This window comes from Pterocles gutturalis, unplaced genomic scaffold (assembly GCF_000699245.1).
Source record: "Pterocles gutturalis isolate BGI_N339 unplaced genomic scaffold, ASM69924v1 scaffold4020, whole genome shotgun sequence".
Classification (NCBI taxonomy): domain Eukaryota; kingdom Metazoa; phylum Chordata; class Aves; order Pterocliformes; family Pteroclidae; genus Pterocles; species Pterocles gutturalis.
Genome location: NW_010138017.1, coordinates 1 through 22924, shown reverse-complemented (window position 1 = coordinate 22924; position 22924 = coordinate 1). Strand labels below are relative to the sequence as shown.

Sequence of the window (22924 nt, the reverse complement as noted above, 5' to 3'; positions counted from 1 at the left end):
GCAACTAATGTTCTGCAGATCTCATTGTATCCCTTGGAGGGGAGGAGGGGGCTCTGCCCTCCCACGCCACCACCGATGAGGTTGTTCTTGGAATATGCCCCACGTATGCTTTATTTGAAAAGGAAAAATCACATGTACATTTGCTGTTGAACTTTGATGCTGTTTGCTAGAGGATCATTGCCCCTGTGCCCTCATTAACATGGAAATTAGGCCTGGAAAAGCCAACCAAATTAAAACCCACCTTGCTGGAAGAAGGTTGTGTTCTGTTAGTTTTGCTTTGCAGTACTCAGATGTAAAATATCCCTCATCTTCCCTGGAAAGCCTTCCAAGATCTCACTGAATTTGCTTTTAGGTTAAGAGTCAGGACAAAATTCCTACATTTTCATTTCTTCGGAGTCATTTCACTGCAATCAGCAATAGCACCCCATAGCACACTAGACAATTCTTCCCTGTTCTTGATGTTAGTGTGCATCAGATTACTGTAAACATTCTCTTGCTCCATGTTAGATATTGCCTTGCCAAGTTTTACATTCCTACATGTTTACAGTGATCTTTCCTTGCCCTTAATCACTTTTCCCCTCTTTAAATTGAACTCAGACTTGCTGGCGTTTTGCAGGGGTTGACCTTCCCCGCTCCAGATGCAGCTTTTCGCACAGATGCCATTCGGAGCAGGGTTACCAGACATCCATGTTTCCTTTGGAAATAACCTTTTTTTCCCCCCATAAGAAATACTGTCTGTGCAGAATTGGAGGATTTTGTCTGTTTGTCTGGGATTTTGAGACATCTGGAAGTCTGAGCAGCCAGCTAATGAGCGTGCACTGATGAACTCTGCGGCGCACAGTGAGTCCAGCCCATCCGCAGAAATGTCAGACCTTTAAGTGTGCTCTGAGGCCACGTCCCATGTGTTCAAAACAACGTGGAGGCCTCCGTGGCATGCTTGATCAGCCGTCGTGGAGGAGACCCGATACAGCGGGGAGACAGAGAGAGTTCACTTGCAGCGCTCTATCTCCCGTGGCACCTGTGGGTGTGTGTACAACTACATTTAAAATAGAATTTCTGCCCTAGAAGTACCTTATAAAAATACGATGTTCCTAATGTGGAAGTGAGCTAACACTCCTCCTGATTTTAGAATAGTGCATGCCCAGTACTAGAAGAATGCTATGCTAAAAATGCTCTGTATTTGCAGCTGTAATGCTGCCTTCTTTACTAGCATTTCTCTGTGCTGACTCTTGTCTCAGCTTCTTATTCTCCCATCTGACAGCAATCAATATTGTTTCCCTTGAATTAGCCAGTTTTTCATTAATGATATAATACCAAGCAAAGAAGAAGGGAAAGCAGAGATTATACCAATGATACAACTTTTTCTGCAGAAGGAAGAAGCGTTGCCTGGAATGCACTGAGGAAATATAATGAGAGATGATGGAGGAAAATAAGGGAAGGAAGATTTCCTACAGGGAGGTTTTAAGTAGAGTCTGGCAACAGTCTCCCAAAGGAAGTAGTGGAAGTCTGGTCACTTAAATCAATTAAAACTAACCAGAGCATCTCACTCCACAGGACTCTGTAAAGAGAAAAGCAGTGTCAGACTGAACTAAGATGGATTTCACATGCTTATTTTCTGCAGGGCTGCTGTCTGTATTTGCCGGTAAATTCAATATGGCTAATGCTGAATAACAACTCTCTTGATGGTGATTATATCGTTGCATTATTTCCAGCCCATTCCTCAGTATCATAAACTCAGGAGGGAGTGGACATACGAAACATGTCCCCTGGTTCAGGTAGCTCAATCTGAAAAACGAGTGGCAGATAAAGGGCTGGAGAACTTTGTTTCTTTCACCTTAGCAGTGGTCAGGCTTGTTATCACCAGAACACTGAACTGACGTAGACCTCCACCCCGCGTGCGGAGCGTGGTGTGCCGGTGGCAGCATGGCAGAGGCAGGAGCCTCACGTGGACCCCCGGTGCTTTATCTCTTGGGTTGCTGTAGAGCAAGAAGGTGTGCCAGATGGCTTAGGTAGGGCTGCAGTACCCATGTCCTCTGTGCACTAGGTGTACAGAAGGGTTTTAATGTATACAAGACCAGCTGGGGACAGGAGCAAGACACGATGAAGTGATTTGTCCTTTGACTTGTCAGAGTGCTTGACATGTTTCAAGTACACAAGAGAAGTCCTCTCCTGGCCTGCCTTGAAAGATAAGCCTCCAGGAAGCTGAGATCTTTGCTTTGCTTTTCTTGTCTATGTGGGCATTGTTGGTTTGTATGTACGTTTTGCCTTTTCTCTGCCTGGTTTTCTTGTAACCAGTCAGTTCCATTTAAACAGTAGAAATGGATAGAAATTGGAATAAGGCAAATGATTGCAGGGCAGGGAAGCAGTGACTTGGCATATGAGCTTGGACAAGGTGCCCAGTGGAGGTTCCCACAAATTTACCTCCCTACTTAAACATTAATTTACATGGAAAATAAGCTTTAAAAGCAAACAAATCTTGAATATATGGCATCTTATTTACGGAAGAGGAAAAAAATAAACTGAGATTGTTGCTGGCGTGTGTTTTACCCATCCAGCAAAGGTCTCTCTCCAGTGTAAATGGAGACTGTTATATCAGAGAAATGATCTGTTTCCTTCTGCAAACACAGATCAACTTGGTTTCACTAACCGCTTTCACTGGGGTGCATCAGTCAGGTCAAATAATTTTAAAAGCCTGTTCTTACCTCTTCCTACAGAAATGTGTGTGTGATGGTAATACACACAGCTTTGAAGCCTTCTTTCCCAATGTGTGGTGCTCATAGCTACGCTCCAGCGCCTCGATTCCAGCCTTCCTGCCAGAATGCATCAGATGCGGGCAGTCTGAAAGCTGGTGGGGCTGAGGCAGGGGACCCACCACAGGGACCAAATCAATATTTAGACAGCTTCAGGTGTCAGAGATTGTGCTGGCTTTCACACTCGGCAGCAAGCTTTGCATCCGTTTGTTACCAGCGTTATTGTTTGTGCAGTTTCAAGCGTTGGCACTTGAGAGATTCCTCCCTGAGGGCAATGACAAGTGCCAAGTACTTGAAAAGAAACTTTCCCCTTTTGGATCTGACGATTGTGAGAATGAGGAAAGTTGTGAAACTGGGTAAGATCTCATAACAAAGTCGAGGTTTGCGTTTGAGCAGTGTTTTCATCATCCTTCACTTGAGGCATCTGCTGGGCATCATGGGGAGCCCACAGCTCAGTCTCAGGCTCTGCTTCCCATACGTCCAGCACAGAACATCTGCAACAGCTGTCTTGCTGCTGTTTCTTATCACAGTGGTTTATTGGGAGTGAAAACCTGGGTCAGCATGGGAGACAGCCTTGCTGTGGGGTGGTATGAGTTAGCCCCAGGCTCTGCAGCATGCCTGCACTGGGGCAGCAAGCAGACAGGTGAAACAGGCTCAGCATCGAAAATGATTTTAATTTGCTTTCCAGTCATTCCACCTAGTGGCCAAGTGACACAACTGCCAGGAGAACTGGGTTTGTGCTCCAAAGTCCCTCCTCATCAAAGGGACTCGAAAACTAGAGATGGTATTTATGGCTGCTCCTACAGACCTACACTGCTGCGGAGCGTACAAGATGTGCAGGAGTATGTAAGCCCCCACACTGAAGATCTTATCAAAGAGAAACATTGGCCTGCGAGTAGCTCATTAAGTTCCTGAGCAATTTTGTTAATCATGCTGCATAGATAAAATGCAGATATGCCTTTAGTGAGCTGATAATCTGACAAATAGGCAGAAAGTGTAACACTGATCAAGCAGAGATCGGTTTAATAGCCAGCTGTAAATCTAGGCAATTCTGTACCAGAGGCGTATTGTAAAACAGGAATGTGCAAGTGTGTAAGTAAGTGCCTGAAAATGCGCTGTTTCTTAAAACAGCAGATACAGCAGTGATATTATGTATGGACAAGCTACTGGGAGCAATTTTAGAGGTGTTTTAAAATATTTTTCTCTCCATCAAAGTCTGCACCACTTGTGCTATCTTCATAATCCAGCATCACAAGTGCAGATCTATGAATAACAAAGGGTTGTTTCTGAAAGTCTGGGTTTTCTATAAAAATCTGTGAGCTCTACCACTGGTCCTGAGGCAGTGTAAGGAATTTATAGGCTTTTCATTGGGATGAACCAAATTATTCACTCAGATTTGTGCTAATCACAAATAAGACTATCACAAATTCATGGTCGGATGGCTCACCAACCTCTTGAGCAGCTTCTCACTCAGGGATTTTAGTTCAATTGGAAGGACAGAGAAAAGCATCTCACCTTCAGAGGGTATCCCATACCTGCTGGATAGGATATCCTTCTGAGGAGCTGGGAAATGTGAGTTTGAATCCCCACAGCCAAGGGAGGGCACCTGGTCTCCTACTTTCTGGGTCCCTCTTTTGATCTTCAGGTTGTTTTATAAAAAGGGGACAGCAGTGCTTCCTCATCTTGTTTGTTTTAAAAGAAGAAACTGAGCAGGGAACACCTACCAGAGACACCTACAGCCAGAGGGAGGTTGCAGGCTGTGCATCCCAGCCTCACATAGGTGTGCAGATGCACACGTAGGTGCCAGATGTGGTTGCTGTTGCCCGATTTAGCTGTCTGGCTGCTCTGAATAACATCTAGATGCCTTTCCTTAGTATGCAAAGCACAGGGAACTCAGATTTGTGAGTACAACTTGCAAGCAAGGCAAGAAGGTGTCTTGGTGAACAGAGACTAAAGTGACTTGCCAGGGTCGTGTAGAAGGTGGTTGGTACAATGGGAAATTGAGTTGTGGTCTCCCAAATCTCAGCTTGCGTGCCAAACCACTGAATCTCCTTCTTGTGCAGAAACCTTTATCCTTGATGGTGAGCTTTGGTTTTGAAGCAGCCTTTCACTGCTTCATGAAGAGTATAGTTTTTCCAGTACCTTTGTTTCCTGCCCATTTGGGGGAAAAAAAAATGCAACAAAAGTTAGTGCTGGTGCATTTTTCATTGAAAACTAGACAATATTTAATAGTTTGCCATGTGGCTTAGCAAGTTATTTCATAGCTATATGTGAAGGTATCACTGTAAAAAATCTGTGAGGAGAAAGTGTGTATTTTATAATACATGATATGTGAATGTAAAATATAACATAGATGGTATAATGAGGAAAAAAGGACAAGGAGTTGTGTGTAACTCAGATCTGGAACAGTTGGTTGGAGATCACTCTCCTGGAAGCAGTTGTTACTCTTTCTACAAAGAAGATGGTGGAAAATCAAGTGGGACTCAGAGTGATTTGGATCACTTGAGCTATGAATATGGATTTCTTTCCTGTTAGCTGTACATCAGACTCACTGAAATCAGGAACACTATGAGGAGAATAATCTCCATGGGATGGAGAAACGAGCTGTGCAGTCAGTACTATCTATTATTTACTCAGCAATGGCTTGCAAAAATTTGAGAAGAAAAAAAGAAGCCAGTTTGCTCTTGAAACAGGTAGAACAATATTTTGTGTTCAATTTTTCTCTAGTATTATTAAATGTTTCCTTCCCAAAACACTTTTGGGAACCATTTAAGGGGTATCTTAAACTTGAAACCACTGTTCACCAGAGCTTCCATCAGGCAGAAGAGTTAAATTTGAATTGGTGGTTCCAGGGTGGTGGGCTGCATCACAGTTGAGATGAGATCCCTCCAAGAATTGACAGTGTCCACACCAGCTTGTTTTTTCAGTCTTTTATTACAGCAGAGGCTTAGTTCATAGGTCTTCAAGATATTTGGGAAAAATAATGCTCAGCTCAACCTGTGCAAGGATGTGCAGGAGCAAGATAAAGGGAGCAGTGCTAGTTGCTGGATGTAGTGTTGTTGCTGACCTGTTAGCCGAATAATAGTACTGAGCAGTATTTATTTCAGGACACTAGATCTGTTAGGTTATCTAACTATGTGATGAAGTACTTGGGATGATAGCAAGAGCTGATGGTAACACTGGTAATTTCCCTCTTTTTTTTGCAGGTCACTGTCAGGGGATTTGGTCCATTGTTACAGTTCGCCTACACCGCTAAGCTGTTACTCAGCAGAGAAAACATCCAGGAGGTCATCCACTGCGCTGAATTCCTGCGCATGCACAACCTGGAGGACTCCTGCTTCAGCTTCCTTCAGACACAACTGCTGAACAACGAAGATGGCCTGTTCCTGTGCAAAAAAGATACCACTTGTCAGCGCATGCACGATGAGGAGAACTCGGATGGAGATGAGGAGGAGACGATGGAATCAGAGACATCAAAAATATCTTGCCCAAGAGAGAGGATGCACCAAGAGCCCTTCAGTTTTGAAAACACTGTTGCTGGAGCAGACAAAGGCGAAGGGATGCTGCCTGATTCTGACATGCTGAGAGATAGCAAGGACAATTTGGACAAAGATGCAGTAACACGGTACCCCAGATACAAGAAATACCAGCTTGCTTGTACCAAGAATGTCTACAACACATCACACATCAGTACCTCAGGTTTTGCAAGCACATTCACTGAAGAGAGCTCTGGAAATGGCCTCAAATCAGGACTTGCTATGGGGCAGATAAAAAGTGAGCCTCAGAATGAAGAGAATGATGAAGAAAGCATCACACTTTGCCTGTCTGGAGATGAACCTGACATCAGGGATAAAGAAGGGGATGTTGAAATGGACAGGAAACAGCCAAGCCCCACTTGCGTCGACAGGCCAAAAAGTGGGTCCTCTCCTTCTTGCTTGCGGTCTTTCTTCAACAGAACAAAAAGCATAGATTTGGTTGGCTTCCCCAGCACTTCCCAACAGCACTTTGGCAGGAGTCCAGCATGCCCTTTTGAAAAAGGGACAACTCAGGGTGACCACAAAACTGATTACGTCCCTTTCACAGGGAACTATGGACAGTCCCATGCCATGCAGAAGGATGCTTCCAACTTCACAGTGGGATCACCGCTCAGGGGGCCCGGCTTTGAAACTCTCTGTAAGCAAGAAGGAGAACTGGACAGGAGGAGTGTTATATTCTCTTCAAATGCTTGTGACCAAGTAAACACTTCGGTGCATTCATATTCTGGTGTGAGCAGCTTGGACAAAGACCTCACCGAGACTGTGCCAAAGGGTCTGTGGGCTGGCAGTAGCCAGTCTCTCCCCAGCTCTCAGACCTATTCGCACAGCGGACTGACAGCTGATCACTTGCCAGGAAGGATGCGACCGAACACCAGCTGTCCGGTGCCAATTAAAGTTTGCCCTCGCTCTCCTCCTTTGGAAACCAGAACCAGGACCTCCAGTTCGTGCTCTTCCTACTCGTACGCAGAGGATGGCAGTGGCGGCTCTCCCTGCAGTCTGCGTCTTTGCGAGCTCTCCTCTTCCCCTTGCTCCCAAGGCCCCCGATTCCTGGCGCCGGAGCACCAGGAGCCCGGCGTGGTGGGGGATGGATTGTACAACCCAGTCCGAGCCCAGATTAAATGTGAGCCATCCTATGGAACAAACTCCAGCGATGAGTCTGGGTCATTCTCTGAAGCAGACAGTGAATCATGTCCTGTGCAAGACAGAGGGCATGAGGTAGGGATTTAAGATAAGTACATATATCACAGTCATTGTGACCCAATTAATCGCTCCTTTATTCTCTCGAATGACTTGGCATTTTCCCAGCATTTTCCTTGTTTATAGAACCAAAGAGTAACTTCTGTTTATTCCCTCGTCAGCTGAATGCACATGATTGACTTCCCGTAAATAGGTCTGCTTGATCTCCAAGGTGTTTGGCACTTCCCAGAACTCAGGCATGGGGCAATAGCAAACTGCTGAATGATGAGAGCGCATTGATGTGCTTAGGAGTCTACTAGCAACATCCTGTCCTCTTCCCTCCCTCATGGCACAAAGCACCATTCCTCATCCTTAGTTTGCTGAGATGGTTCCAGCTCCTCTTGTTATTGCTGCTGGTGTGTTTGAGCAACCTCAGGCCATGCCTTCACTGGCACCAAGGGTCAGGCAGCCTGTACCAAGAGCTGCTGCATATCGCTAACAGTCCGAGTCGATGAAGCAGACAGAGTGGGAGCAGAAAGGTGTGAAATGACTTGAACAACTGCATAGCTGGCCACCCTCAGCTGCGGGAATGGTGTTCAAGTCATCTTGTGTGTGTGTGTATGTCACATGTGCAGGTAATGGGTTTTGCCTCCACTTAAAAGTGGCAACTGAGATGATGTTTCCTCCCCATGACCCCACTTTGTTTGGTGGCGAGCTCTAGCAGCCATTGCATAAATGATCTCAGAGAGAAGTTATCCTTTAATTTACAGGACTGTTAGGAGTAACCAAGGTTACTCAGTGAAGTCCTGCCTTTACGAAGGGCGGAAAGGAGCGGGACCAAGGGGAGCATCAGATCTCCACCCACGTCTGCTGCTTGCTCAGCAAGGGCTAATGCGCAGCGTGAGGCAGTGAAGAGGGCAGGAGGTTAGCCTTTTGGGGCTTGGTGACTAATTAGCTGTCATAATTGGCTAATTGTGTGGAGATGCTGCAGAAGAAACGAGGCCAGAAGAGTCAGATGAGAAGGGTATAGGAGTTTGTTGGTGGTTTCCCAAAAAAAGCGCGTGAATGTGTGCAGGAGAGCATGGACAAGAGGAGCATGCAGGTGGGGTATGGGAGGCTCTCATGGTGTGCCGCTGGCAGGCTGACGTGTCTGCCTCTGGGGCAGAGCTAGGAAGGGTTTGATCCCCTCCTGGTTTTGCTGCTGGTTTCCTGCTGGGAAGATTTTCTGCACCGTGCTGAGCAAGTTTTCTCCCTGCTGATAAGGCTTTTTTTCTTCCTTTTTTTTTTTTCCTTTTTTTTTTCTTTTCTTTTTTTTTTTTTTTTCTTTGTTTTGTTTTGTTTTGTTTTTGTCAGGGCATTTTGATTAGGACTGCTAGGCATTAAAAATGTGGTAAGGAAATTAATGCTCTGTGAGGTTGTATTGCACTATCCTGACCAAGCAAAGGGTAAACGGATCACACCAGTGCTTGGGTACAGATTTTGTCTGAAAAAATGAATTTGTAAAGGTTGTTACCAGTACCAAAAAGGCCGTTGCAGCCTCATTCAACGATGTTGTATGTATACGGCGAGTTGGGATGTGTATTTTGCACTCCTACAAGGTCCGCTGCAGTGGGAACCTCAGTGAAGGATATGTTAAACCAGGCAGTAGAAAATACCTATTAGGAGCAGGAAGTCCTCATTTAAGTCATTCCATCTACTTTTAGCAGTTTGTCTGCCATTAAAGAGCAGGAGAGACTCACAGCAGTCTGAAATGGACTGCTTTCTGTCCTTCACCTCCCCTTAAGCTGCACGGGAATCTTTCTCCATTCCTGAAATTGTTGGTTTGCCCTTGCTGTCCAGACAACTTCCCAGATGGGTCCTTTGTCCCCTGTCATATCAGGTCGCACAGTGTTTGCTGGGCTTCTCTTCAAAAAGAACCTGATAAGATAGCTGGGGGTGACACACGGGATCTCGCCCCTCCAGAGAGCGGCCGCACAGGCTCTTCTGCTGCGGGTGGGCTTTTGTTTGGGTGGGACGGCCTGATGGGAATAAGTCTGATGGACTCTGACCCTTGGTTATCTCACGGGGCTGCTCAGTTCCCTGGAATTTGGACCTTGTTGGTCTTGATTTGGGTCCCAGAGTGCTGTTGGTGCCAGAATTAATGTCACAAAACATCACTTGCTGGTGTATTGATTATGTGAGAAGTAGGTGAAAGGTTTCTTCTCTCAGCGTTTTTCAGGCTCTCTGCTTTCTTGCAGATGGATGCCGTTCAGGAGCACATGCCCAAGTTGTTCAATGCTAGGGCTCGGCATGAGTGCCGTGTGGGGGACGGTGACCCTGCTCGGTGGCCCGCCTCCCTGTCCTGTACAGCAGTGCAAGTATCAGAGGAGGTGGTGGGCCCTGTAACGCTGCTTGTAAATCCTGTCCGGGGTGTCTTTGCCCTTTGTTTTCCTTCCTGTTAAGGGAGCCACCCAGAATCTTCTGAGATTTCCCTTTCTTAAGGCTTCATGATAGAAGCAGCAAGTGAGATGTGGGGTATCACTGTGTTATGGGGTTGCAGGAAGAGGACCATTACTTGATCTGCTGGGACTTCACAGAAACATTTAACAGTTCGTGTTTCTCTTTTCACCCAGCTCCCTCAGGCCTCCACAGGTTGTTGAAGATCAGTTATTGGCATATAATACTGCAGCGAAGGCTTAATGCTTGGTCCTAGCAGGCAGGTTCTGTCAATCTGTTAACCTACTTAAGAACAGAAACTTCAGCACTAACTACTTCTCTTGATATTCATATTCTTCAGCAAGTTTCTATGGGGTTTTTTCTGATAGAAAACTTGTAAAAAATATTGTACTGCTAAACCAGTTAGAAAGAAATCTCAGCTCAGTCTGATTTGATGAGTGAGTTTTCATGGGAAAAGAATAAACAAGGATAGGAGGAGGTAAGAGGTGGAGTTTTCCAAGAACTATTACTATCTAGAGAATTGCATTCAATGTGTCTTTTATTTATATTTCAAAAGAATTTCCCACCTGGGCTAGTGGCTCACTTTTCAAAGGAAATTTTCATAAAGGCAGAGCTAATGCAACTGGACCACTCAGGATATTGTAGGCAAATAACCTTCGGTGAGAGTCCAGAACTCTCCATGTTAAGTGACAGCTGGCCACCCTTTCTTTGTTCATCTACTGATGCTTAGCAGTCAGAGCCTCAGTAAAAGGGGGTAAAGCAAAGTTACCCTGCCACAAATCGTCTCATGGCCCTCAGGAAGTGAGGCTGGAGTTGACCCTGGGCAACTACATGGCCATCAATTGTGCTGTGGCAGATGATAGGACAGGCTGTTTGCAGTGGGGCCTGCTGATCAAGCCCATTTCAGACCTGGTTTGTTGACACAATGGTAGATCTTCACTGCCTGGGCCCGCTGTTCTCCTCTTGCAGGCCTCTGCCATCTTGGTGTGGTCGACACCGGAAAAGAAGAGGTGCTTTGAGGGCTTTACCTGTGCCAGTAGACAGCGGGGTGAGGAAACGAGTGAGAGTGCATCCTGCCTGTCCTTTCTCTTACACAAAGTGTCGCCCATTGGCTTTGTGCTTCTTAGATAGCCTCTGTCCAAGAGAATTCAGGTGGGTACCTATTCTGTGGGACCACGAGCGGTGCCTGAAATAGTGTGTAGGCAATCAAGCCCCTAACACAGGCGGACACACGTCAGTTCCTGTCCTGGGATGAATTTCTTGCTGAGCGTTTGTGGAAGACAGACTTGCATGCTAAGGAAGACGCTAGGAAGAAGAGCATTAATGTGTTGGGCTCTTCTGTGTGGAGCAAATTACTCCTTTCTACATCAAAAAAAGCGGTGATATGGTGCAGCCCCTGTGCTAGTGCTTTCCAAGGGCTGGGCCATTTTAGGTGTCAGAGGTTTTCAATAACCGTGGCTTTCAGTTTAAGGGCATTAAGGCAGCAGTTTTATTTCTTACAACTCTGGAGCAACTGACTAAGATTTTGAACCATTTATAAAGGTCAAGCTGGTGCCTTGCCCAATACATTATGATTACTTTTTCTTATGGATAATATATGAATCCTTTTAGTTACTGTGATGTTTGTTGTATTTGCTAGCACCTGGCTAGGAAGATGATGTTGATATTCAGATATAAAGAGTGAAAAAGCTAGTGTTACCCATGAGATAAGGAAATTCCAAACACTTGACATTTATGTTTAATTGTGAGTGAATACGGGGCTTTGGTCCATTCCTTTATTCTAACGAAAAAAAGAAGAGAGAGAGCAGCAGCAGCAGTAACTAGTACAGTACGTGAGCGGCACAGCAGTAACTGGCATATGATCCAAGCTGGCACTAACTAGTGAAGCTTGAAGGAATTAATGATTATATATGGGCCTTTCATGTGCTGAGTCAGTGGCTGTCCCTGTCTGTCTAAATTGCTGCTGTTACTGAGACACTCAAAGCAATGACTTTTACTCTGGCATCCTAATGCTAATACAGGGAGAAAAAGTGCTGCAAAATCATGAACAAGTTTTCTTTTTCACCAGCGTGTGTTGGCTGTCCTCTCAGGGGTGCATCAGCCAAAGTCAGGGGCAACAGTGGCTGCAGCAGCAGCAGAAGGTGCGGGTTTATGTGTTGTGTGGTGGAAACAGAGCTTCTGCTGTTGGTGTAAAAATGCAGTAATTGTGCTGATGGGAAAGATTTTAGAACTCGTGAGGTTAGCTCTGGCTGGAGTAACTCCTGGAAGGAGTAGGGATCCCGCTTACATTTCTAATTTGAAATAGTCTGAACCAAAGAGGACGCTGTCGTTTCCTGAGTAAAATTCATAGTTATTGAAAATAAAAGTTTATGAGAAAACATACTTGCTGGGTTTTTCTTACACGTCTCAGAAAAGATTGACTGTCCTTTTTCAGACACATCAGGTAAGGTTTCTCTCCCTACCTTAGATACTGTAAGATGCAGCATCTTTTCCAAGTGTCACCTCCGCTCCTTCTGCAGCCAGGGGGAGGCAGATGCCGTGCGGGAGCCATTGCCATCCCAAGGCCTCTCTGTCCAGCAGGGACCTGGACTCTAGCTAGTCCCAACCCGTCCCTTCAGACAGCTCTAAGTGGGTCAGATGAATCCCACCCATGGCACAGTCATTGGCTCTCGAAAATTGACTTACTGCTCTGTTGTGATAAATACCAGCTGAGAGTCTTGCCCTGTGCCTATGTGAAACACCATTAGCCTCTCACTGCAGCAATACCCCAGCACAGTTATTCACTGTGTCCGTGCCAAAGGCTTGGTGGTTTGGTTTTTTGTTTTTTTTTCAGTTGATAGCTAATTGTAAAGAGGGAGAGCGGCAATAAAAATGCTGTGAATGGTGAAGGAAATGAGTCTGACTCACTTCCACTCTCCCTTTGACGTTTTTAATCCTGCACAGTGCTGCCTGTGACAGGAGCGGGATTACGTTGGGTTTACTGATAGCAGTCTCTGGCCTGCTGTGTGGATGGTTTTATTTTCAATCTGTTATTTTTTTATGAGTCTGTTTCTATTTATTTTTCCATTTCCCTTCAGCGACTTCTACCTGACAGATTTAAGTTGCTTCCCTTTCATTCCCATTCCAGCTGCAAGCACATCTCCTCCATGCAAGTAAATATGTTTTGAAAGGGAGAAATAAAGTTAACATTGCTTTCCACTTTGGACTTAAGAAAATGAGGAAAAACTGAGAACATTAAAGGACTTTTTTTGCAGTGAAACTCTGGTGTCTTTCAGAGGACAGCACAGGCTGTTTTTGTTTTCAGACCCTGGTTGAAGCTTGAGAGAAAACCAGGTGTCACCTAGTTTATGTTGACCGTCCAAAGGCTAGGGAGGGGAAATCAAACAGGTTTCATTAGTTAGCAATCTGTAAACAAGGTAGACCACATCACCATGCCTAAGGTCAGTCTTTGCGTGTACAAGCAGGAGTTTGGGGGGATTGGGGCAGCGTTTGTCTGATATTTCTTTCTGTTTTAAATTGACCCATCAAGTAGCATGTTATGGGTGCCTGGACAGGTGGGGCAGAGGGGCAACGTTCAGGGCATAAAACCATCTGAAAGGATGCGGTAGGTGTTTGCACTGAATTTCACGTGGCCCAGGCTTGGAGGTGTGCAGAGCAATGATGGAAGAGTGTAAGAAAAACGCAAGCTCATAAACAAGGCAGAAAGCTGGTTATCGGCAGGTCCGGGTGCACAGCAAGGGTCTGTGACTGTGGGTGGCAGAGGCCATCACTGTGTGTTTGTGTACATGTGTCCTCAGCAAACTGTTCTACATAAACAAACAGCTCTCCCATGAAAATAACTTTTACCTAATCTGTGCAGTTAATTTCTTTGTCTCCAAATATAAAGTGCACCGTTTGAAGACAATTACCATGTTTGAAATATCAGAGGAACCTTTTCAACCCAAATCTTTTGCTTGGCTGGAGCAACTTAAGTCTTTCTTTGGTAGCCTGCGTGCAGAAGAGTCTCCTTGTTAGAGAGCTTGGATGGTACCAAATGGGGACAGAAATGTAAATGTTTACTGCCATCTTTTGGGCAGTGTGAGTATGACTCAAAAAAAGAAAGGAAATCAATCCAGCTACTCAGTTGTCATTTCCTTCAGCTTTGTCAACTGATTCTTATTTGACCACCAAGCATAGCAGTCCATGGAGGAACGTTTCTTTTTAACAGTCATGTTATCAGTCTCAAGCTACAAGTGAAGCAAGGTTTTTAGGGAGAGGTGCTCTCTTCGATTTGAGCGAGCTGGCAGGCTTGGGGAAAAAAGCTAACAGAAGCCTTTGAGCACATCTGCCGTTCTCTAGGTTTTGAGACAGTGTGTGTTTGTTGCTTTAAGCTGTCAGGAGCTTTGCGTTTCACTTAGCTTTAATGCATAATCTGTAGGAGCTGGAGAGCTGGTTGGAATTCCTGAAGTCAGAACCTGGAGCTGCTGTTGCATGGTCTATGGTCAAAAGAGGATGGCAGTTCCTGGCCCAAAGGAAAAATGTTTTACTGCAAGTAACTGAGGTTTTAGACTGTTCAGGTTGTTTGGGTTTTTTTAAGAAATGCAATTTGGGTGCTCTTCAATCTACACAAATACTAGAATGTCACCAAATATTGGTTTGTTTCAAAGCAGAGTAGGATATGTTGCATCACGTTCCTCTGACCCTTTCTTCTTAAATGGTGTACTGCTCAGTTAAAAAGCTGATTAGGCAACCTTTCCTAATTGCAGCATAGTGTTTTGCATCCACTTGATGCGTCAGGTTGCATTTTTAACCTCACACCTAATCAAACTTTCAATCCTGCAGGCCATGCAGAGACAGGTTTCCTGCTGTGTTGGTAGCCTCTTTCTTGAAATCAATAGCAGCAAGGTACTTCACTGTTTCCAAAAGGCCGTGTCTCTCAGTAGACAGAGCCTTCTTTTAATGCAAGGAGATCTGTTATTAGAGCTTTTTAGAAACATGAAATTTTTGCATGGGATTCATTTATATTGCTGATTTCAGTACAATTATAATCTGATCCTTCCCAGCTGGCCCTCCACAGTGTGCCACAGGGGAGGGTTACAAAAGTTGCTCAAGGTAAAACTTGGTCTGTTGTTTATTTAGGGGGCGGCAGCATAGCTAATGGTCCTTCTGCTCAGTGTTGCTCGGCTTGCATTCAGCAAGCAAAATATGACTCTTTGCTCTTGTCTTGTATTTGTTTCTTTTAGGTGAAACTTCCTTTTCCTGTTGATCAAATCACAGATCTTCCAAGGAATGATTTCCAGATGATGATAAAGATGCACAAGCTAACCTCAGAGCAGCTCGAGTTCATCCACGACGTCCGCCGGCGCAGCAAGAACCGAATTGCAGCACAGCGCTGCCGCAAGAGGAAACTGGACTGTATTCAGAACCTAGAATGTGAAATCCGCAAGTTGGTGAGTTCTGTGCTTCGCAGCAGCCCCATTCGCCCTTGTGCTGCAGCTTACAGGGCACCAACAGCAATTCCTGTCCGGAGTTTAGTGGGTTCAGTCAGTTTGTACGTAAGTACGCGGAGCCACTGGTATGAAAATTCAGGATACAAAAATATATTGGTATGTGTGTGTATATAATATATAACACAAAATTCCAGTAGAATGAGGCCTAGATATCTCTTTATTTTGTTATCTCAAGAGCAAATTGTTGAGGGAGTTGGAAGAGGAGGGAAGCCAACTCCCTTCTTGCAGTTTAACTTGGCCCCAGTATTTACAATGCATCCACAAAGGCATTTAGTCATCTGAGCCCCATTTCCATGCTAACTACCATAGTAATCTGTTGGACAGGGCTTCATGGAGTGCTCAAAAGAGATAGGTATGAAGAGACCTTCGGACATTGTCTAGTCCAAACAGTAGTATGGCAGGGCCAACTTCATCTTTACATGCAGGTTTTGTTTCTCTTTGGTGTGATAGAAGGCAGTTTAGCGTTTCCAGGACATTTCAGCTCACTATGCCTTTTCTTCAGCTCTTTCATTCACTGAGTAAATGGTGGAAATGGCAAGGGAAGTGAAAAGCAGGGAATGTGAATATCCAGACAAATGGGCCTACCCTTGAGGTAGGTCAGTGAGGTGGCAAGGGTATGTCTTTCCTTCCTTCTTCTAACGCTCCTGGTGTGCCATGGGCTGAAACCCCACTGTGATTCAGGGATCGTCTAACACAAAAGGCCTGTTCCCACTCCACAGGGCACTGGCCTTCAAGTCGCATACACCGGGTTCAGGTGACAACTGTTGTTTTGGCCCAGCCCTCCTTGGTGTGCGTCTCTGGCAGTAGTCTGCTGGGGACAGGAGAGCAAGGCATGCCCTGCTCACTGGCCGGAGCACACGTGGGGACGTGTCCCCTGTGTGCCAAGGTGTCAGTGGACAGTGCTAACACATTTTAATCTAAGGGAGTGAGGTGACTGGAGCAAGGCTAAATGGCTGCTCAGGAAATCCCCTCCTTTCTGACGGTGCCCCTGTGGTCTGAGGGCCCTGCTCCCCTTCCCCTGCCATCGCTTGCTCATTGAGAAAGCAAGCTGGTACACAGCAAAAAAAAGTCTTCAAACAAGGGTCATGGAGGAAGACACATTTGCAGGGTATCGCTCAGCGGGAAGAATGCAACACTGGAATTTCAAAATGGGTTGGCACCTCCTCATCTGTTTAAAAGTTGTAAAAGCTTTCTGAGAAATCAAAAATAAAGCATTAGTCCCAGTTCAGCTGTTATGGGAAGTATGGGTATGCAGCATGCCAAACTGGACTCTTTAATTGCATTACACAGCATAGATTTAGGAGTCCAGCATTAAACCCAGCCTTTGCATATCCAAGGGTTTGAGTGATAGCTGATTAGTTCACATAAATAAAACAAAATGAGCTGAAGCTGATTTCCTTACTGAGATCTCTGCGTACCCAGCATCCATTATTTGGAGTCTTTGATTTAAAGGTCTATGTGCACATTTAAAACATGCTCAGTTGTAGGTTGAACTTGGTGGGTCTGGGGAATGGGGTACTTCTTGTTCTTGTCATAACAGGTTGCATGTTGAAAGTGGCCTTTAGAGTACTCTTCATTATGCTTTACTCTCTGTGCAAGCTGTAGCAAACATAGTGTGAAACAGGCAGGGATCTGTTGGAAGAAGCTGAGTTACCATCACCCCACAAATTGCAGAAATCCTCATGACTTTGGGTTACTCACTTACTGCCTGTGCCTGTCTGCTTCCCATCTGTAACAGGGGGGTGACAGTGACCCCACAAGCTGGTTGGGAGGCTTAAATCTGAAGGCTTGTGAAGCCTTCAGATGCCATGTTGCTGAGGCCCTGGGAGGGGAAAAAAAAAATAAAATCAAAACATTGTTCAGAGTAGTGCTCCACTGATGCAAAACAAACAAAACATCAAAGATAAATGAAATAGTGAGCAACTGCTTCCTGCACCGAGCCTAATCCAGAGTGTGTGCAAGGTGAGTCAGAAGTTCTGCAGGGTGAAAGAGCGGTGCCTCATCCAGGTTGTCAGGAGAAGCAGGTCCGGTCTTGGCTGCACATGCCCATCCCTCTACACTGAGCTCATGATGGGGAGGAGTACATGTCTGTCATTCTCCAGAGCAGAGCACTGGGGACAGCACCCCAAGGGCTGGACTAGCAGCAAGGGGGTGTTCAGCCTGATACCTGTAACCTTCACTTGAAAATTAATTCGGGTTCATTGGTTTTGTGTGATCTTGTGACATTACCATTATCGCAGAATCATAGAATGCTTGGGTTGGAAGGGACCTTAAAGATCATCTAGTTCCAACCCCCCGGCCATGGGCAGGGACACCTCCCACTAGCCCAGGTTGCTCAAAGCCTCATCCAGCCTGGCCTTGAACCCCTCCAGGGATGGGGCATCCACAGCTTCCCTGAGCAACCTGGGCCACTGCCTCACCACCCTCACAGTAAAAGATTTCTTCCTAGTATCTAACCTAAATCTACCCTTTCAGCTTTAAGCCATGACCCCTCATCCTCTCACTACGCTCCCTGATAAAGAGTGCCTCCCCATCTCTCCTGTAGCCCCCTTCAGGTACTGGAAGGCTGCTAGAAGGTCTCCCCAGAGCCTTCTCTTCTCCAGGCTGAACAACCCCAACTCTCCCAACCTGCCCTTATAGGGGAGGTTCTCCAGCCCTCTGATCATCTTGGTGGCTCTCCTCTGGAATCGCTCCAACTTGTCCTTGTCCTTCTTACGCTGGGGGCCCCAGAGCTGGACGCAGTACACCAGGTGGGGTCTCACAAGAGCAGAGTAGAGGGGCAGAATCACCTCAATGTGCTGGTTCTTTTGATGCAGCCCAGGACACGGTTGGCTTTCTGGGCTGCAAGCACACATTACCAGGTCATGTTCAGATTCTCACCAACCAACAGCCCAAAGTCCTTCTCCATAGGACTGCTCTAAAGCCATTCTCCGCCCAGCCTGTATTTATGCATGGGATTGGCCTGACCCACGTGCAGGACCTTGCGCTTGGCCTTATTGAACTTGCATGGGCCCACCTCTAAAGCCTGTCCAGGTCCCTCTGCATGGCATCCCTTCCCTCCAGTGTGTCGACCACACCACACAGCTTGGTGTCATCAGCAAACTTGCTGAGGGTGCATTCAATCCCACTGTCCATGTCGCCAACAAAAAGACAGCCAGTCCCAATACCAATCCCTGCAGAACACCAGTCACTGCTGGTCTCCACTTGGACATTGAGCCATTGACCACAACTCTTTGAGTGCAGCCGTCTAGCCAATTCCTTATCCACTGAGTGGTCCTTCCATCAAATCCATGTTCCTCCCACTCAGAGACAAGGATGTCATGTGGGACAGTGTCAAATGCTTTGCACAAATCCAGGTAGATGACATCTTCCCTTATCCACCAAAGCTGTAACCCTGTTGTAGAAGGCCACCAAATTTGTCAGGCATGATTTGCCCTTTGTGAAGCCATGTTAGTTGTAACCAGTCAACTCTTTATTTTCCATGTGCCTTAGCATAGTTTCCAGGAGGATCTGCTCCATGATCTTGACGGATACAGAGGTGAGACTGACCGGCCTGTAGTTTCCCAGGTCTTCCATTTTTCCCTTCATAAAAATGGGGGTTATGTTTCCCCTTTTCCAGTCTGATTGTCTAACCTAATCAACTGTATATAGGCAAAATTAATTTTTCATTCCCCTTCTCTCCCCAGCACACACACATATCTCTCGAGAAATGAATGAAAGACATATGAGTGACCTTGTGGGCCTGGTCCCTGCTGAATTTCAGGGCCCAAAAACACTCCAAGGTGCAGGAGTCTTCAAAAGAAATTTTGAAATTTCTATTTAGCAAGCTGGACTTGAGTAGGTAGCAGTACAAGATCTGGTGCATCATTCTAAAAAAGGTCATGAGTAAAAAAGACAATCATGAGGTGTGCAAGAGTATAAAGCTGCAAAATTAAACTCATGCAACTTTAACTTTGCCTCTCCAGCTGTCCTGGGTTAAGCTGAGAGACAGTTAACTTTCTTCATAATAGCTAGCAAGATTTGGATTTGTGCTCAGAAGAAAGCTGATAAGAAGTGATGTTTATGTGGCTGCCAAGGTCTTGCAGCTTCTCTGGCTGTCCACAAAAACGAGAAGCTGGGAGGGAGCACAGCCCCAGTTACTAGCCCAGGATTTGATCTTGGGTTCGGGATTGACACCCAAAGTGGCCAATAATCTATTCCATAACATACACACCATGCCCAGTACATAGGTGAGGACCCTTCAGAAGATCGTCCCTTTTTGTTCCAGATCTCTTTTGCTCCGGGTCATCTCGCTCCTAGTGGTCACTTTCCTAAGGCCTTCCCCCTGCCACCCCGGTCAGCTCTCAGTCTGGGACGCTGGGGCTGTTATCTCTGTTCCGTGAGTGCGGTTTCGGGACTCTTCCTGCTCCGGGATCGTTAGCCAGGAACAGACTGAGCCTTGGTCATCGTGGGGGGGCAGGGAGGCAGTATCACTGTGTATCACTCATTTGTATATTTATATATACTATTATTTCCAATAATATTGTAGTTTAGTTATGAAATCATTCTTATCTCAACCCATGAGTCCATTTTTTTCCCTTTACTCCTTTAATTCTCTCCCCTGTCCTGATACATCGATACACCTGAGTGAGCAAGTGTGTGTGGGTTGGCCCCCAGCCAAGGGCAAACTCATCACACCAGCACTTCTGCCCTCCCCCTGTATGCATGCTGTCCAAGCAGGTTGTCTACTTCAAGATCTTACTTCTACTCTTAGGAAAACCAGCAGTGAAACTCCAGTTGACTTCACACAATACATGGCCACTGGAAATTCATTTGTCATCTTTTGTCCATTTTGTGACAAGTAATTTCCAGTCTCCTGAATTATGTAGTGGTTCTAGGGTTTAAGAGGTTTTCATTCAGTTGGGTCTTCTTTATGAAAGACCCCTTTACCCCATGCACTTGCTTCCTGCAAGTCACCCACCTTCTTGACACAGATGGTTTCACGGCAGACAGTGAGTGAAATGGTTGTATCCTCTGAGTTTGATAGGTAATTTTTTTTTGCCTGCTTTCCCTCACTCATCCATCTACCCACTCACATTCCCTTTTTTCCCCTGCAAACTCACAGCATATTCTCTTCCATAATTCATTATCTCAAGATGTACTTGAGCATCTGTTTATTTTTTTATTATTTTTATGCTTTCTTGATAGAGTTATCAATATTTTAGCAGTTGGTTCTTTTCATGTGAGCTGCTCTCTTTCTCATTCGCACAGCTGTATGCTTCCAGTGTGGGCTTTGGACCCAGGGCAATACTATCAGCTATCAACAACCGCCCATAGTTAGATCATCTGAGTTATGGAGTTTTCACACCTCAGATGCTGAGGCAGCTTGGGTTTAGCATTGTTACTAGGTGAGACACGTGGCTGTGCTGCTTTCAGGGCCAGCTCAGCTCTGGAAGTAGCTCTGGTGCTCTACAAAATCTCGTCTTCTCCTTTGAGTTGTATGCCCACCTTCCTGGGATGGAAGGTGATGCATCAGGACCATCCCAGTCAGTCTGCACTGAGTCAACACTGCTTTTTAGATGTGTAACCCTAGGCTGGGTCTGGCTCTGTGCCTAACCCCCCCAGTTTACCTCCCAACCATGGGGAGGGCAGTGCTTACCCCATGGGGGCCTTGCCAGCCACGTGAGGTCTAAGCTGGAGATGACTCCCACGGCAGCACGTTGCACAGCACCCTGTGCTAGCTAGGGCTGGGGACCTTACCGGTGCCTTGTTGGATGCAGAACAACCTGAGTTGCTTTTCCCAGTTTTTGAAGTCCAGCATGGAAAAATAAGCCCTACCAGACTCTCTCCTTCTTCCTCTTCACTGGTACTGTCCTGTCTCTCATCCAGCCCCCTCCTACAGCAGCCCACTGACACAGTGAAGCTCTGATAATGCTCCATGTAGATATTGGTAGGGGAGGACATCTGCAAGCACAGGAGGGAGAGCCTGAGCAGAACAAACAGGAAAAGACATTGAGCTTGGTGTACTGAGTTTTAAGAAGCCCACCAACCTTCAGGGTTTTCTTATACATCTTCATAAAAATATCTTGATTATGTCAAACCCAAACCAAGACATAAGAAAATAAGACATTTTACAGGCCACAGAGCACATTCTTACCCACATCCTCTTGTCTGAATAATGCACCTTGCAGTGGTAATGGAGGTTCAGCTGGCATATGGGCCAAAGCGGGTGCACCCATCCCAACTGACCAACCCAGCAGTTAGAGGGTGAACTGAACTTCTGCAACATATCCTCACTTCAGGAGCTAAACCCTGGTTTCTTGTTTAGGTGGGTAATGGCTTTTCTCCATCAAAATGTTTCTTTCAGAGATTTTTGCATCATCGATCAAGCAGTCTTTGTTTATTAAGGGAGCTAACAGTCTCTTGGAAGTAACTTGTGACTCTGTCCTTTTCCAACTGAAATGTTTTTCTCCATATGTTTCCCAAACTGCAATCCACACAAACCTTATGCTGGTCAAATACCTGATGTCTTTGTGACTTTTCCTCTGCCCATGTAAAAGCAACTGTGACGTGCTGGTGTTCTTGGGTGCCACTGCATGTGTGTGCAGCCAGCAGATGGCCCTCCTGCAACCTAAGATGCCTTCTTTCTTTTTTAGGTGTGTGAGAAAGAAAAATTGCTCTCAGAAAGGAACCAGCTGAAAGCAAGCATGGGAGAATTGCTAGACAACTTCTCATGTCTTTCCCAAGAAGTGTGTAGAGACATGCAGAGCCCGGAACAGATCCAAGCTCTCCATCGATACTGCCCCGTTCTCAGACCCATGGATCTACAGCCAGCCACCACTGTCAGCCCCTCCCCAGCTGTCGTGGAGCAGAACCTGGTGACCTCCCAGTGCATTGGGGAAAGCATGCAGTGCTGCTCGGAGCAAGGCTCGGTGCAACTGGGAGCACCCTGGCTGCCCAACAACGTCTCAGAAAATTGTTCGGCCAGCGGGGGGTTGGATGGAGCCGACACAGGTACTTACCCCGAGAGAGAGCTTCCGCCAGAGCAGAGCAGCCAAACGGTCACAGTAGACTTCTGTCAGGAAATGACTGATAAATGTACAACAGATGAACAACCTAGGAAAGATTACACCTAGTGACTTGTAACCTTAACGTTACAGCTGGTCAGGTGTTCTTCGGTCAGCCAGTGGCAGTGTTCATTTGTTGTCTAGAAGAACGTATTTGGTGCACACTACAGTGGTCTTAGCAGCAATACTGTTTTTAAGTATTCCCTCCTCTCTACAAGCAGGAGTTCTCTTCATAATGGTGCTATCCCTTGCTCAGGCAGGGAACAAAGCAGTGGCAACACTGTCTGTTTTTGTATGTTGATTTCAATCTTAACAGGGATGGACATAACACCTCTGAGGACCCAACCGCAGCTTTTTTCTCAGTGGCCCATGTCACAAAACCCTAACTCAGGAATTTCCTCTGAATGTTCAATTTTTCATTGAAGACAGCTTCTTTACACATCAAAGTTTTATAGCTAAACTGTACATATTATATATAATATATATAAAAT

General features: G+C 45.9%; 1 protein-coding gene across 1 annotated transcript in view; it reads left to right on the top strand.

Moving 5' to 3' along the window:
- Positions 1 to 22502, top strand: part of BACH2 (BTB and CNC homology 1, basic leucine zipper transcription factor 2) — a 45820-nt gene extending 23318 nt beyond the window's left edge. Inside the window, exons 2-4 of the mRNA XM_010082805.1 lie at positions 5957 to 7501; positions 15121 to 15327; positions 22023 to 22502. Coding sequence (XP_010081107.1) covers positions 5957 to 7501; positions 15121 to 15327; positions 22023 to 22502 — 2232 coding nt within the window. The remainder of the gene's footprint in view (positions 1 to 5956; positions 7502 to 15120; positions 15328 to 22022) is intronic.
- Positions 22503 to 22924: the final 422 nt, after the last annotated feature.